Source organism: Fonsecaea erecta, assembly GCF_001651985.1.
Source record: "Fonsecaea erecta strain CBS 125763 chromosome Unknown Scaff2, whole genome shotgun sequence".
NCBI lineage: Eukaryota > Fungi > Ascomycota > Eurotiomycetes > Chaetothyriales > Herpotrichiellaceae > Fonsecaea > Fonsecaea erecta.
This window is the reverse complement of record NW_017387245.1, coordinates 2,175,768-2,190,295: the sequence shown is the minus strand read 5'-3', so window position 1 is coordinate 2,190,295 and position 14,528 is coordinate 2,175,768. Positions and strand designations below refer to the sequence as shown.

General features: G+C 53.9%; 6 protein-coding genes across 6 annotated transcripts; 2 read left to right on the top strand and 4 right to left on the bottom strand.

The window, feature by feature from the left end:
* Window positions 1-591: 591 nt before the first annotated feature.
* AYL99_02547 (hypothetical protein) lies at window positions 592-1,242 on the bottom strand (the record flags this gene model as incomplete). Its single annotated transcript, XM_018834063.1, has 1 exon — window positions 592-1,242. The coding sequence occupies one exon, from the start codon at window positions 1,240-1,242 to the stop codon at window positions 592-594; it is 651 nt and encodes a 216-aa protein (XP_018696687.1).
* Window positions 1,243-2,694: 1,452 nt separating this feature from the next.
* On the top strand, window positions 2,695-3,126 carry AYL99_02546 (hypothetical protein; the record flags this gene model as incomplete). Its single annotated transcript, XM_018834062.1, has 2 exons — window positions 2,695-2,881; window positions 2,969-3,126. 2 exons carry the CDS (start codon window positions 2,695-2,697, stop codon window positions 3,124-3,126), a joined length of 345 nt encoding a protein of 114 aa, XP_018696686.1.
* A 1,146-nt stretch (window positions 3,127-4,272) lies between these two features.
* On the top strand, window positions 4,273-5,056 carry AYL99_02545 (hypothetical protein; the record flags this gene model as incomplete). The annotated part of the gene is made up of 2 exons (XM_018834061.1): window positions 4,273-4,309; window positions 4,485-5,056. 2 exons carry the CDS (start codon window positions 4,273-4,275, stop codon window positions 5,054-5,056), a joined length of 609 nt encoding a protein of 202 aa, XP_018696685.1.
* Window positions 5,057-5,640: 584 nt separating this feature from the next.
* Window positions 5,641-6,902, bottom strand: AYL99_02544 (hypothetical protein; the record flags this gene model as incomplete). Its single annotated transcript, XM_018834060.1, has 2 exons — window positions 5,641-6,786; window positions 6,846-6,902. The coding sequence occupies 2 exons, from the start codon at window positions 6,900-6,902 to the stop codon at window positions 5,641-5,643; spliced, it is 1,203 nt and encodes a 400-aa protein (XP_018696684.1).
* A 1,583-nt stretch (window positions 6,903-8,485) lies between these two features.
* On the bottom strand, window positions 8,486-9,237 carry AYL99_02543 (hypothetical protein; the record flags this gene model as incomplete). The annotated part of the gene is made up of 3 exons (XM_018834059.1): window positions 8,486-8,761; window positions 8,919-9,003; window positions 9,110-9,237. 3 exons carry the CDS (start codon window positions 9,235-9,237, stop codon window positions 8,486-8,488), a joined length of 489 nt encoding a protein of 162 aa, XP_018696683.1.
* Window positions 9,238-10,774: 1,537 nt separating this feature from the next.
* Window positions 10,775-13,747, bottom strand: AYL99_02542 (hypothetical protein; the record flags this gene model as incomplete). The annotated part of the gene is made up of 1 exon (XM_018834058.1): window positions 10,775-13,747. One exon carries the CDS (start codon window positions 13,745-13,747, stop codon window positions 10,775-10,777), a length of 2,973 nt encoding a protein of 990 aa, XP_018696682.1.
* Between the last annotated feature and the right edge of the window lie 781 nt (window positions 13,748-14,528).

Below are 14,528 nucleotides of genomic sequence, written 5' to 3'. Positions count from 1 at the left end.
TTTGTCGTGCACGGTTCCATTTGGGAGTCCTGGCTCTCGAAGGTATATGTTCGGCAGAACTGTCCATTTATATACAGCCGCCCTCTCGTTGACAACGGCTGTGATGAAAGTCTGGCAAGCTTCGTGGCTAGAGTGGAGGTGCATCCTTGACTGCGCCGGCGGCGGAAAAACGGATTCACCGTCCACCGACTGCTTTGTCCAGATATCTATCTGCCTTCATCAGTCTTCTTCTCCTTGTTTCGTTGTCAAATGGACTCATAATGCTATCGAGTTAATCGGACATAGCCCGCCTCCCACTAAGAACTTGGAATGGAACAACTATTGGCTATCGAGGTCGGTTCAACCGTGAGGACAACGGCTTGAATACGCCTTTGGCCGCTTCCACACGTGCACTAATCAAGCATTGAAATTTGCCAGATCGTACTATATTATGACATATATATATTAATCGAGGAGCAGAGGTCGCCACGGTTGCCTCGGCAGGTCCATGCACAGATCGAGAAACCAACCCACGCCCCGGAACGTCGTGACTAATAGTCCGTACTGCGTCCACGGCCTGGCATACAGCAGACTCGAACGGAACGGGCCTCATCACAACAGACCCTTGGCCATCTTCCACATTACCCAGGGGCACTCCCTCTCCGCAATGGGCGACCACTCCTCGAGGGGTTTGCTGGTGTCGACCAGCACGAGCTTGGCGCCCATGGACAACGTGCCGCCACAGCAATCGAAGAGACTGCCAAACTCGAAGCCCAGCTGCAGCTCAATCAGGCTGATCTTCTTCTGCACGTCGCTGCGCGGGATGTCGCCGTAGAACAGGCTCAGGTGCGGGAGGTATTCGTTCTCGGCCCAGCTCTTCGCCTCGGCCTCCGACAGCTGGAGCCCCTGCTGCCGGCACGCGGCGGCGAGTTTGAGCAGGTTGGCGTCCTTGGCCGCTCGCAGGGTCACCTTCTTGAAGAAGGGGTCCCCGGCCTCGAGCTCCTCGAGCTCGATGTTGACCTCATTCGCCTCCTTTTTGAATTCGGGCAGCGTGAGCGAGTCCAGCCACTCCTGCGGCGACGACGCCGCGCCGTAGGTCTTGGATGGCTCAATGTCCGACGTGATCGTCACGTGGGGGATGAAGTTGCGCTTGGGCGCGTGCGGGAAGTCTGATGGCAGCGTGCTCCCGATCAGTTCCTTCATGGACTTGTTGAAGGGCTCATCGTCCCTTTTGGCGACGAGCCACAACGATGAGCCGGTCATGGCACGATTTCCGACACGCGGGTTTGAGGCCTTCCAGGAATTGTCGACGAGGTTGTCTTCTCCTCAAGTGTATAGACTGTAAAAGGTGAGTTAGCTGTGCCTGTTTGGGAGGGGTTGGGTCCTTGGGGATTTCTTATATTACTACAACCTCGTACACGATGATCACTGATCATTTAAAAATATCCCTGGCGTTCCCTTGGCCCGGGGACCACTAGCCACTCGGCGGCGCGCCACGCTCTCCACAAGACCTATTCGCTGTTCGGGGATGATGGGTTCCCCAGGCTTTAGTCAACAAGAATAATACGTGGTACTCAAGGACTATGAATCTTAATTCGAGTCGTATGTCGCACCACCGCACCTCTCCATTCTCGTACCAGCCAGCAAAGGTCGGGCTCATTCTTGTGGTCTAGGCCTACAGAACGCACCTGAGGACGCCGTCCTGTCACGCAGACCCATGGAAAAGTCGTGTCGAGTATACTGCACTGACGGCCTCTCGTCTGGATTTTTGTCGTGATCAAGGGCACGGGGTGTTCCTTCGCCAGCAGGCGGAAGAGAAACAAGCTGTTTACGCGTGACAGAATCGCCTGCAAAGTTCTAGGTAACCCTTTAGCTCTCCTGTTGCTCGAGCAAATCTCATGTTGAGTGACCACCTCGAAGAAGAATGCCGAAGCTCTCAAGCCTCTGCCTGCAGAAGCACCATGCTCACATCCCATTGATGGACAGGACTTGCATTCTCCTTCGGACAGTCTCATGTAAAGACGTGTGTTGTCTCGTAGCTGATGCAGAGCTCTAGGACAAGATTTCCCAACCGACCACATTACATACGTAATGGTTCGGAAGACGCCTCCGTAGCTGATCCCCCTGGCGATGTCAGATCTCGAAGTTCCATTTCCTAAAGTGATGTGGACACCCTCCCCAAGCATGGAGCTTCCGAAGTGTTGACGTCGACGACTTTGCTTGATGCCAACTTCTGCATGACGATTGGCTACCGATCCGCAGCCTTGCGCCTTGCCTCCCCTTTGTTCCTGCAAGGAGCACAATTCTAGTGAGATCGTACCTGAACTGGACTACTTCTCCATGACTACTCCAGACCCTTGTGGGATCATAACGATTGGTCTCATCGACCCTCCCCCTGCTTCAGCTCAACCTTCGTCACCATCCTGATGGCAACTGGGAGCAATCTGGCTCCATGACCTCACGACTTCATCGAGGGCCTACCGGATCTAAGCATGGGGGTGCGATGAGTCCCGCTTTCATGACGACAGAATATAGTAATGGTGCCGTGAGATCGGTGTTGTGAGGAAGCCCTTTCAATGGCACTCTGACAAGCATATAAACCTGGCGCGAACATTCCCGGCTGCTCAGTATTTTGTGTCAAGTAAACCCACCTCTGAAACATATCTTTTCGTTTACCAAAACCATTAGCAACGAACCGTCTCAAACCATCTCAGCATGTCGGCAGCTCCGGGAGACGAATACCAACCCACCGGTGAGGGTCTTGAAGGCAGCACCACTGCCGATACGGTGCAGAACGACTACAAGTCTCGCACTGGCCAGAGTCACATCCCTGTCCAAGGCGACGACGCTCCAGTTGAGGATCCCATTGACGCCAACAAGGCCGATTCAGATGAGCAACTGGGTAAGTGTCTCAAGCCCAAAAACGTCAACTCCGTTTTCAAGTGCTTTTCCTGTTCGGTGTGTATCAAGCTGACCCTTGAGAGTTCAGCTCGCGACGATGCCGACGCCATTGATGAAAGCAATATCATCGACGAGCGTACACGTGGGGCAGCTAAACCTGGGCAGTACCGTGAGCCGGGTGACGAGGAAGGTCTTCCAGGTCCGGAGGATGGCACCTCCCGAGTGCGTGGCGGGCCAAATCCATAGATGGGTTTTCCAAGCATGGGTGGCAGGGAATCGGTGGATGGGTAATAACAACAATGTATGAGCAAGAGGATTTGATATCCAGGTAGTTTCTTGACAAGTATTGCTTGATTTCGGATGGTTCCTAGTCCAGAGTGTTCTGCGTCTTTATGGGAGATTATGATTAGAGGTGACTAGGCTGTTCGTGGTTAATTTCCATGATCGCATTTGCTACGACCTGTACTCGGTACTAGCTAACACAAGTTGACTCGGTATGTAGATCGGCTTCCGGGTCATTTATGCCCCTTTTTGCATTTAATTTTTTTGTCTGTCCTCATTAGCACGATGTTTCAAAGACACTAATCTTCATGTTTTACATTCCAGAATTGAGCAGTCGAAGGAACCATGATCCTCTGGTGCAATGTTACGATGTCATAGCATGCGTACCAATAGGCAAGCGGGCCATTGCCCTTCAAACCAGGTCTGTGTGACTGGCTGCAATCCTAGCTAGTCACAATCCTCCCAGGGGATCCGACAGTGCAAAGTTCAAGCAGGACCTGGATGAAGGGCGTGGCTTGGGGGAAATCTCAGATGCACATCTTGATTTTCCCACAAGCTAAAGCAAGCCACTGATTGCCATCCAACGGATGCTGGCTGCCTGCGAACCGAAATGGAAGCCTGCTGCAGTGGTTTGCAACGAAGGGGCGTCTAATTTGGCACCTGTGGTGTTGACTGGGAACAAGCCTCCTTGAAACAAGACGCAGCCAGCTCTCTAAGCTTCCCCCCTCCCTCCCGCCTGCGCCAGCGTGGGCTGGGGCTGCTCCCCTAATGGGCTCACCAGGCTCACCGGGGCTCACTAGGCTTTCGCTTACGAGCCCAGACGCCCGCAACAAGTTGAACAGTCGAACCAAAGCGCGCCCACAGCTACCACTGGCTCTGCCCTGGGCGCTGATGCGTCTCTGGCCTCTGCGCACTCCCTCTCGAGCTGACCCTGAACACCTCCTCTTTCCACTTCTTTGTCCTCCTCTCACTTCCTCTCTCCCCCATCTTCATCTCGAAACACCTTGCATTCAGGTCGCGAAGCTTTGGCGCTCAGTTTTCCCTCGTTTTCTTTGGATTCCAACACGCTCCCACTGAGCTATTCGAACGGCAATTATCGCTGACGTCACCATGTCCACCAGCGAAGAGCCTGAGAAAGGAGACAAAGGTACGCACAAACCACAGCACTGCACATCAGCCATCAGCTCGAGCAGCTGCGCACAGATAGTGCACTAGTCGCTGACAACATGCGACTGACTTGCAATCTGCACTATGCGAACCTATGTCCTACGTGCACTTCATGCTTTGACGACCGGACAAGGAACTGACCAATCTCGTCGCAGTCACATGGAACTGGGGCGGAGGCAAGCCTGGAGGCACCGTGGCTGAGAAGAAGACCGAAGGCGAAGTCGCCATCACCTCCAAGCGCGGCAACAAGGTCAAGAAGAACGCGGAGCCCAACAATCCTGCCGTCCACATCGAGCGGTCCGGCCAAGACGTGGTCAAGAAAGCCTCCGAGCTCCAGGTCGAGGAGAAGGCCAATGGCGACACCGGCGCCGCGAAAGCCGATGGCAAGAAGGAGGGGTCTACGGAGGCCGAGACCAAGAATGGCGAAAAGAGAAAGCACGACGACGCGGAGAAGGAGGAAGACGACAAGCCAGACAAGGCGAGCCCCCTCGAGGAGAATGCCGAGGGCAAGACCGTGAAGAAGCAGAAGAAGGAGCCCACGAAGAAGAGCGGTGGTGCCCCGAAGAAGGCCGAGGAGAAGAAGGAAGAAAAGAAGGAGGAGCCCAAGAAGACGGCCGGCCGGCCCAAGAAAGCTGAGGGTGCGCTGGCCAAGCAGAAGAAACAGGCGACTCCTCGCGCGACGGACGGCATCGGGTCTCGCACCAGGAGCCAGCAGAAGACGACTTAGGCTCATTCGTGGCATTGGGAAAGCCGGGAGGGATGGTCAACGGTGCTGGGGATGGCCGGGCCCTGACTGTGAGGATTAATGAGAGATGCCTTTTCTGCGTGGGGGATGTATGGATGAATGGATGGGAAGGGGAAAGGGGGGCATGGCGATGAGCCGGGGGCCATACAGGCAGGCAGGCAGGCAGGTTGTTGATTGTATATTATCATCTATCTCTGTCCCTCCTTTAGCTTGGACAAGGAATGGGAGGAAGAACCGTGTTTCTGGCTACATTGTCTACCGCTTCTCACAATGGCTTTTCCCTCTGTCAAGTCGTCCTTTGTCGTTGTTCTTTTTGTTGATTATTGACTTAACTGAAGCACAGACACAGACACAGACACACCCACCTCCCCCTCGATCCTCTCTTGCGTAGAGAGTATATCGTGCGACGGCGAAAGCAAGAACACCACCTGGGAATGTGGAAAAAGAGTCCTCTCTGTTCTCTATAGTGTATGGATCTATCTATCTAATTACCTGAAGGTATATAACTATACATAACTCTATGGATTTAGTTTGTTTTGTCACCAAGAAAAACATTTCATTGTATCTCATCGACCACCCGTGGTGACACAGTTACATTTCTCCGGGTCGCCGCCGAGGCGCTCGATCTTCTCCATGCGCTCCTTGTGGTAGTGATCCTCGTCCTTGCCGGCGGAGAGGACGTCGCGGCGCCACACGGCGCGGGCGTGGTTGGCCAGCACGTACCCGTACAGCAGGATCATCAGGACGGTCATGACGGAGCCGACCCACAACACGGCGTCGCTGCGCAGGGCCTTGCCGATGTTGATGGTGGCCAGGGTGAAGCCGACGTTGGGGAACACAAAGGCCCACCAGTTCAGGTGGAAGCGGAACGTACGGCGCACCGCCAGGCAGCTCACCACGGCGATGGCCCAGAACCACAGCGACAGGCTCCAGATGAAAACGGCGGTCAGGAGCGCCAGGATGCGCACCACCTGCGCCGTGATGTCGTCGGGCCCGCCGAAGTAGTCGTAGCCGCGCGGCCAGTGGTCGGCGAGCCCGATGACGGCCAGCGCCGTGAAGCTCGGCGGGCCGACCGCGATGAACATGCCCGGCCGCGACTCCGGCGAGGGGAACCCGTAGTTGATCATGCGCCGCACGTAGCTGGCGTACATGCCCATCGATATGAGCATGCCGAGTCCCTGGGCCGTGAGTCCCGCGATGAGCATTGGCATGGCGGCGTCGCGGGGCTGGTACTCGATGCCCGAGGCGGCGATGGTGCCGGTCAGCATGAAGGGAAACATGGGCAGATCCCACGCCGGAGTCATGTCTTGGATCTTGAGGCGGGGGTTGGTGAAGAGCATGCAGTACAGGCCGACGGCGGCGATGAACGTGCAGGCGAAATACAGCCAGAACAGCACGCGGTAGGTCACCACCAGCCACGGGCCCGTGTGCTCGATGCCGTACAGGGCCATGCCGGCGATGATGCTGGCGAGCGAGAGGAAGGACGTGCCGAAGAAGAGGGACTCGGTCGGGTGCACCAGACTCGCTTTGAGGGTGCCCGGCCACCGGATGAACCGGTATGTGATCGCCGAGACGATGGAGGTGAAGATGACCAGGTCGGCGATGTAGACGATTTCACCGAGGGTCTCGAGGCCGGAGAAGGTGTGTGGCTGGTTCTTGGGAGACAGCAGCAGGGCGAGGCCGCCGGTCGCCATTGGAAAGGTAAACCATGCCTGGGAGACGCAGTTTCGTCAGTCAGTATATGCTGAGCTGTTGGGTGACCCAATCCTACCCATGTCAGATGCCTCAGTCGCTGGAGACCGTTCTCGACAAAGGTCGGCTCCTCCATCTTATCAGGTGGTGGTTGTTGTTTGAATGAACCCATCATAATGTCGACGACAATTGTGGGAGGAGGGAGGGCACCGTCGTCGACGAGGTCGTGCACACGTCCATCACATTAATAAGTAACAGCAGAGTGTGCCCAACATGTCAAGGTCTCATGTGCGAAGAGAAAAGGAACCTGCAAAATGACTCGGGTCGCAAGATGTTTCAGCTTGAACGTGAATCGCTCCGAACAACAGAAGTGATGGGGTTCGACAACACTGTTGATGGGAATGCACGTGAATGAATAGCTTCGCTATCATATCATCGACGTGTTGAGCTAAGATTTCTCGGGAACGTGGCAACCCTGGCATCGTGGCATCGTTGGGCTGTGATGCAAAACGCGTGATGGCATGACGAATGAAAGTGAAGGAAAAAAAGATGGTGGCATGATAGCAATCTCAACTTACTGTACCTGTGTACGCGGTATTACCAGGAGATTCGTCTCGACGTGAAGCTCTTACGGAAGAATGAAAGGGGTCGTGAGAATGTTACTCTTATTGCCAACCAGCAAATCCCCCCCCGAAGAAGCCAATGGGATAGACTGCTTGCTCTGTAGGCCGGCATTAAGTTGACGCAGCGCCATCATTGTCAGGCGAGAGCTATGTAGCTATTCACCAGCCTGGTGAGCCTCAGCCCGGGTGGAATCGGATACATGCATACGAAACATGTCTGAGCTGAGCCACGCTGTGGCCTCATCCACCGCCGTCCATCACCATACCAGTGGCCCACGCCGAATCCAAGAGCAGCGATAAAGCCTGGTTAACTCGCACGGCGACGTCGGAACATCCGCCTCCATCTCGACACCGTCTGCTTCTGGGCCTTCTCCTTCCAGGACCTTAAAGACTCGTCGTCACCGTCGTCGTGGTTCACCAAAGCGTCTCTACTCGACCGGTGCAGCTCCTTCTGTCGCTTGTCTCGTTTCTTCCTCAAGACGTTGTATCCGGCTCGTCGTGGCCGGGACTCGTTGCCGGGCCTCATCGACGCATTGCTCGGTGTCGTCTTGTTCTGGGCGAATGCGGAAGGCCAAGTCATGGTGATGACAGTGGTAAAATACTGGTGTTCATTTATCTTATTTAGGTGAGGTCTAAAATCAACAAGTACAACAACCCATGGGTGTTCTTAGCAGCAGCAGTCGAAAAAACCCTTCCCTCAAGCACCATCCGTCATGTCTCTCTACCTATATAATTGCCCTGTCCACGCAAGCTCAGCTCCGGCACCACGGCACCACTGTGTGCGAGCATAATCCACATGATCATTGCCTGACCGCCTGAGGAGCAGGTCAGATCGACTAACAAGGACACGTATTACATGCATAACGACGGCGAAATCTGGGCCCAAATACCTTGAATCGTAAAGTCACCCTGTATACTTGGACGCTGGAGGACTTATGCTTATGCTTACATTGCACGGGTCCGGCTGCCGTCGAGCTTGGGGGCTTTCCAATCCAGGCGCTGACTTCATGAAAATGCGCGTCACTTCCATGACCATCCGGGGGTGAGCCACACAACTCTTCTTCGGTCTCTCTCCTTCTCTCCCTGTCGTGCCCGATCACGACGACGGCAAGGTGGCAGTCGTGCCAATACTCTCCGCCGCGTGCACCGCCACATCAATGTCCTGGTCCACGGTGCCTCCGCTCACGCCCACGGCACCAATGAAGTACCCGTCCGGGTCGAAGATCGGCTGACCCCCGCCAAAGACCACCGTCCCGCCATTGGTTTCCTGGATACCCCAGAGATCACCGCCCGGCTCGCTGCGGTTCTGCAACGCGTTGTTGGGGATGCCGTTGTAGAGCACCACGGTTTTGGCCTTTTTCTGGGAGATGTCCTGGTTTGGGGTTTTTGGTCTGTCAGAAATGGTTTCCCTTTTCCCCAGACCATGGAGAGGCACCGTACTTGGGGCACTGGCTGTATCATGATAGGGCTGTGCCACTGCCCCAACAATGTCGGGAGGCAGGTAATGTGTAATTAGGTGCACCACTTACAATACTTCCAAGGAAAGAATTATCCATGTGGACAAACGCCACCAGCCACGACGACGGATCGAGCACGGCGATGTTTTGCGGTACACTGTTTATACCACCGTCTGCGTCAACCAAAAACCAGAAACAAGAGATCCTGTCATCTCACTCTGTCTTCGGATGGTCGAAAGGGGGCGGCCGGAGAACAAACTCACCCTATGGCCTCCGCACGCTTGATGCCGGCATTAAGGACCTGCAAGGCTTGGGCATGGTTAATATAGTGGCGCTGCGAAGGCGTCGAGCCCCAGCCATTGGTGGCGGTGCGATCGACTTGCTGGGCCATGGCTGCGGCTGGGATTAATGTGATGATGATGGTGGTGAGAAAGGGAGTGAGGATCGACGAGGAGAAGACGACCTTCATGACCGGCCGGCCCTTTTGTTTGTTCGTCTCTTCTCTTCCACCTTCTGTCTCTTTTCCCCTCCCCCGCGTTCAGTCCCGCAAACGTAAGGAGACGGTCGCTGGAGTAATGATTACTCGGTGCTGTTCTGCCGAAATACTGGACCGCCGATTGGGCCACGACAGGGGTGTGTGAGCGAGAGATGGTAAAATGCTGACCGGGGATGTTGCGGGGGCGACACAAGTCCGGGAGATAATTGCTGATTGACGTACTGATGTACGAGTTGGGTGAGAGAAGGAGAGAAGAAGAATAAGAAGAAGAGGAAGAGGAACACAAAGGCTCGTTCCTCGTAGTTTGTCCTTTCTCGCCCTAGATGGTTAGGTGGATGGATAGATAGATACTTGGTTGCCTATACCTCGAACTTATGTGCTTGAATATGTATAGGTATATATAACTATACATATATAGATCCCCCGCTCCTCCCAGAAAGGCGCCGGAGTTCTTGCTCTGGCCCAGCCAACTGCGCACGGGGCACATAATATTGCTGTACATAGACATATACATACATACATATATAAGAAATACATCATCACTTCCCATCAAGGTTTTCATCACTCATTGCTGAACTGAACCGTGCGAGCGAGCAACGGGCGGACGCACGGACAACCAACCAACCAACCAAGCCCAAAAAGGCAGAACTGACCGAACTCCCGGGGCTTGTACATGTGATAAAGTCTTCCCACCGTTACGAACGAGGAGGAGGAGGAGGAGGGACCTTCATCATAACCATAACCTTGACCTTGAACATCCTGCGGGGGGGGGTGAGTTGCAGATCCGAACGCATCTCGGGCTGGGGAAGCCCGAGAGAGTCGATGAAAATGCCCCTCCTCCCTTTCCCCCTCTTCTTCCATTCTTATCATTATACATATGATTCTCTTGGAGATGGAGATATGTACCACCACCTATCTAACTACATACATACATATGTAAACACCCCCGGCTCATGTGCATGAGATGATGCGGGAAGTGACACAGTGAGTGACTGAGTGAGGAGGGGACTTCGCCCAGGCAGGCAGGCCCCTTGAGATTGGTGAATGTCTGTCTGTCTGTCTGTCTGTCTGCGTTTCAGGTGCATGCCATCCATCTGGCTCTACTTAGTTCTCGAGGGGGAGACGTAAGGCTCACCAGGTCTAGCTAGCTAGACAGCGTCCCGCCCGTGAGGAGTTCCGAGGTGCCCTTGTCGCCCCTATCCTTCCAGCCTTGTGGCTGCCAAGATCAGCGGGTTCAAGTCCAAGTCTCTTAGTTGAAATACTGTACTCGGTACATTGACGAGGTTGATCATGATCTGCGTGTATTACACGGCTGGAATATATGGGTGATATTGTACAATGGGAACGTGCACATTTCGCTAAAATTACACCGCGACCGTGTCTGGCAAGCGGTCACATCCCACACAACAGTACCGGCCTCGTACATACAACCCTACGCGTGCTGGACAGAGGTTGCAAACTTCCGGACCTTGAAACGCGACGGTAACTCCAGCTCAACCGGCGTGCTTTCATCTCCAACCACTCCCTCATCTGCTTTATTTACCGCGACTTCAGCCGTGTCGTTCGCCTGAATATCCGGCTTTGTCTCCTGAACTGCTTGTTGAGAACCAGGACGTCTAGGAACGAAGACTGCCTTCGTAAAGTGCTTGCCGACGCCGAGTTTGGACTTCTCGCGTGATGATCTGTATGCTGCTCGACGATGCTTTGTGGCAATTTTCATTTTCTTCGGCAAGGATTCGGAAACCCGAAATTCTGTTTCGATGTCTTCACGCGCCAGGTTGAACGCGCCATAGAATGGTTCCGCCCATTTGAGGACTGTATCCAGGTCACGATGGCCTATTTTGCGCTCTTTTCTGGCTTGTGTTTCAGCCAGCGCTCCTCGGACAAGGATTTGTAAGGTGCGCATATTGGGAATGACGATCGGATTCAGATCTAGCTGTGTCGAATTCCCATTCACATCCGGGGCCTCGATAGGAATGTCGGCGTCTTCGATCCAATTTCTGTTGTTGGCAAACTCCAACTCATCGCTCAGTATCGTGGCATCGATGTTGAGTGAAGCGGGGATTGCAGCAGGAATATGAGGTTCTGCATGACGGATGACGTCGGAGAATCGAGGCGATTCGCCGTCATCATGTTCGCCGACACCGCCCGGATCGTTGGCTACCTCATTTGCGGCCCCGTCGAAGAATTCATATTCATCCTCGTCTGTGGCGTAGTCCACGAATGCAAAGCCGTGGCTATCGACCACACCAGCTGACAAGGTAGCGTAGTCCCTCGGATCTTTGCAGAATAAGTGCCAGATATTGCACCCTTCCAGTACACCCTTGGCTTCGACGATTGCAGCAAATACCACGTTGAAAGTGTCCGCCGCGAGGTTTGGCTCGTTGCTGACTGGGTATCTCGACTTGAATCGAGTGACAGTGTCCGAAACTTCGCTGTTCGGCACGTTTTCCAAGAGTCGCAAGAGGTATCCCACTTGTTGTCTGAAGGTCTTCTTTTGGTCGATCCTGAAAGCACCAGGCAAAGAGTCATAAATACCGTCGAGAATATTACTGAGCAGTAGCATAGCTTGTGAGAGATCAGACTCAGCATCTTCTTGTAGCATGACCGCCGGGTCGACTTCCAGGCTTAATATCTTGGCTGCGAGACTCGCGACGATCTTAGGACTATAGCCGCCTCCTTCAGCGCGACGTAGTTCCCGGAGATTGAGCACAGCATTGGTCCAGTCGCACGCATTGATGTGATACACCACTAAAGCCCTCAGGGCGTTGACAGTCAATTTTCGGCCCGATCGTCTGCTCATATTGTAGACATGTTTGACCAGAAGTGGGTCATTCTTGGCGGACGCATAGCGCGTCACCGCAGCGGCGACAGACGGCATGCCCCAGGTGGAAGAAGGCAAGATCGGTCCGTCGATATCCTCGGAGAATAGAAGCCAATCTCCCAAGCCAAACAACTTCGCATTGCTCACCAGATCGAGGAACGGAGGCAATTTATAGGTAGGAAGCTGTCCATAGGTGTTGAGGAATTCGCCCTGACCTTTGGCATGCCTGGAAGTAAAGAATCCATCTTCTGGATTGAGGGACAGAGACAAGAACTCTCCAATGGCCTCGAGTTTGTTCCCGTCAACCATCTTCTGGATTTCTGTGAATGTGTCGACCGCCTTTCTGACAAGATTCGCTTCGATGCAGGCCTGCAGAGCCTGGTGAAGAATCCCAGCATGAACTTCAGAGTGGTCTAGGATGGAATCGAAGTCAAGCCCTGAACGCTGCCGATGGTTTTGCTCCACTTGGTGTAGGCCCCGAAGCTGGGCAATAGTAGATGCCAATTTTCGTAGAGAATCAGCTTTGTCCGCATTATACATGCTTTCAGTCTGGAGAAGACGAACAGCCAGATAGTCAAAATATGCCGGCGTAAGACTGTGCGGTCCAGCAAACGATATCAACTCTTTGATCTCGTTTTGGATTTTGATAGGCACTTGGCCGCGCATAGCAGGCACTCCAACGTTGTTTATCAGGCAGTCAGCGATAGCCAAAACAACTTCAGCGCTGATAAATTTCCCAGGAGAGTCGCTCGGGAGCTGTTCCCTGTTGAATACTTCCTCTTCGTCCTGTAGAGGTCCTCTGCGAGTCTGTTGATCCCAGTCGACTGAAGGCACTCGATTGTCGGGCCAGTGAATAGCGTGCCAGGAGCCACCTGCGTCTGTCTGTAATGACCGGACGATGCGAGCTCCGGTCGAGGCGAATCCAGCTTCAACGCAGCACCAGAGGATGAACTCCAGCCACACTTCTGGTCCAAGCTCGCGCCTCCTAGGTCGCAGGCGACTTGGGGGTGGCTCTCGAAAGATATTCCACGGACTGCTCTCTATTTTGCCGGACCGCGCAGTGACCTCATCCTGATGGGCATGCCAAACAGCGTCTGAAAGCGTCGACAGGATTCTCGAATTCAGGAGATGAACGATCGGCGACTGTTGAACGGTTGTCGTACCTTGTGGGAGGCAGTAAGTGTAGATATTCGCTGGGACGAGTCCCAAATTGTGAATGAGCGCCAGGATCTGATGCACGGTGTTCATGATTTGCTTCGCTTCCTCCGCAGGACGACTAGTTGAAGCCAGAACAAGATCGGCGAGAACAGACCAAATGAGCTCCATCGTGATCTCTTGACTTCTCTCGGACAAAGCGGATTCAGAGGACTGCCGAGAACTAGCAAGAGGTCGTCGACTGACGTGCAAGGCGCGTTCAAGTTCAATAGGAGCACCCCTTCGCTTCGCAAATGACCCGTCTGGCCAGATAATGTTGGAGGGCAGTTCATCTTTGAAAGGCTCATTGGCTGCTAGCGCAACAGCCTTCAGTAAGATTTCAACGAGGTGAACGACAGCTTTGTATCGGTGTTGAGTGAGCACCATGAAGCGCAGAATATCCACATCGCCCTCATCGCGAGCGCTCGTGAGAATTCGAAGCACATCCTCAACATCTACCTCTGGTGGGATGATGGTCCGCGACTCAAGTTCATCTGGCCGACTCAAGTGTCTCGGAAGGAATCTCTCTATCTCGGCGACCCAGTCCGAGGGGTTTCTTTGCGACGACTCCGCTGTATCGACGTGCTTCCTCTGTGCATTCTTGCTCTTCCTTGTATTTCTAGCCTGGGTGTGAGCGGAGACGTCCCGAGAGAGAGGACTTGGGGCATTGTGAGATCGGTTTCGGGGGTAGGAGTACGATAGTGGTTTCTGAGTGGCATGGAGAGGCGAGACATAGGATGGAAGGTTTGAGATGAAGAGTTTCCGAGTCGATCCAGCCCTAAAGAACGACAGACGCGGACCAAGTGGATGGCTGCACAACTGACTTCTGGATGGAAGCAGCTCAGAGCATCTGCGCATGACCCGAAGAACGCAGCGATGGGGAAGACATGTGACAAGACCCTATCGCTGGGAACAGTAAGAGTATGACAGGCTATAGTTGAAAGGAGCCATATATGTGTGAGCCGAGTAAGAAGAGAGCCAAAGAGGCTTGAACTTATGCTTGTACACAGAATATTCAATGATGCCGACACTTTTTTCAGGTCGCGCGAGAGACTTGCCACATTAACTTTCAATATGTTCACGCCCATTGGCGGCCGACAGGGGTGAGAAATGACTCTGTCTGACGTGGCTAATTACGACGCCCTATCACGTGCCAATGCTGCAATCT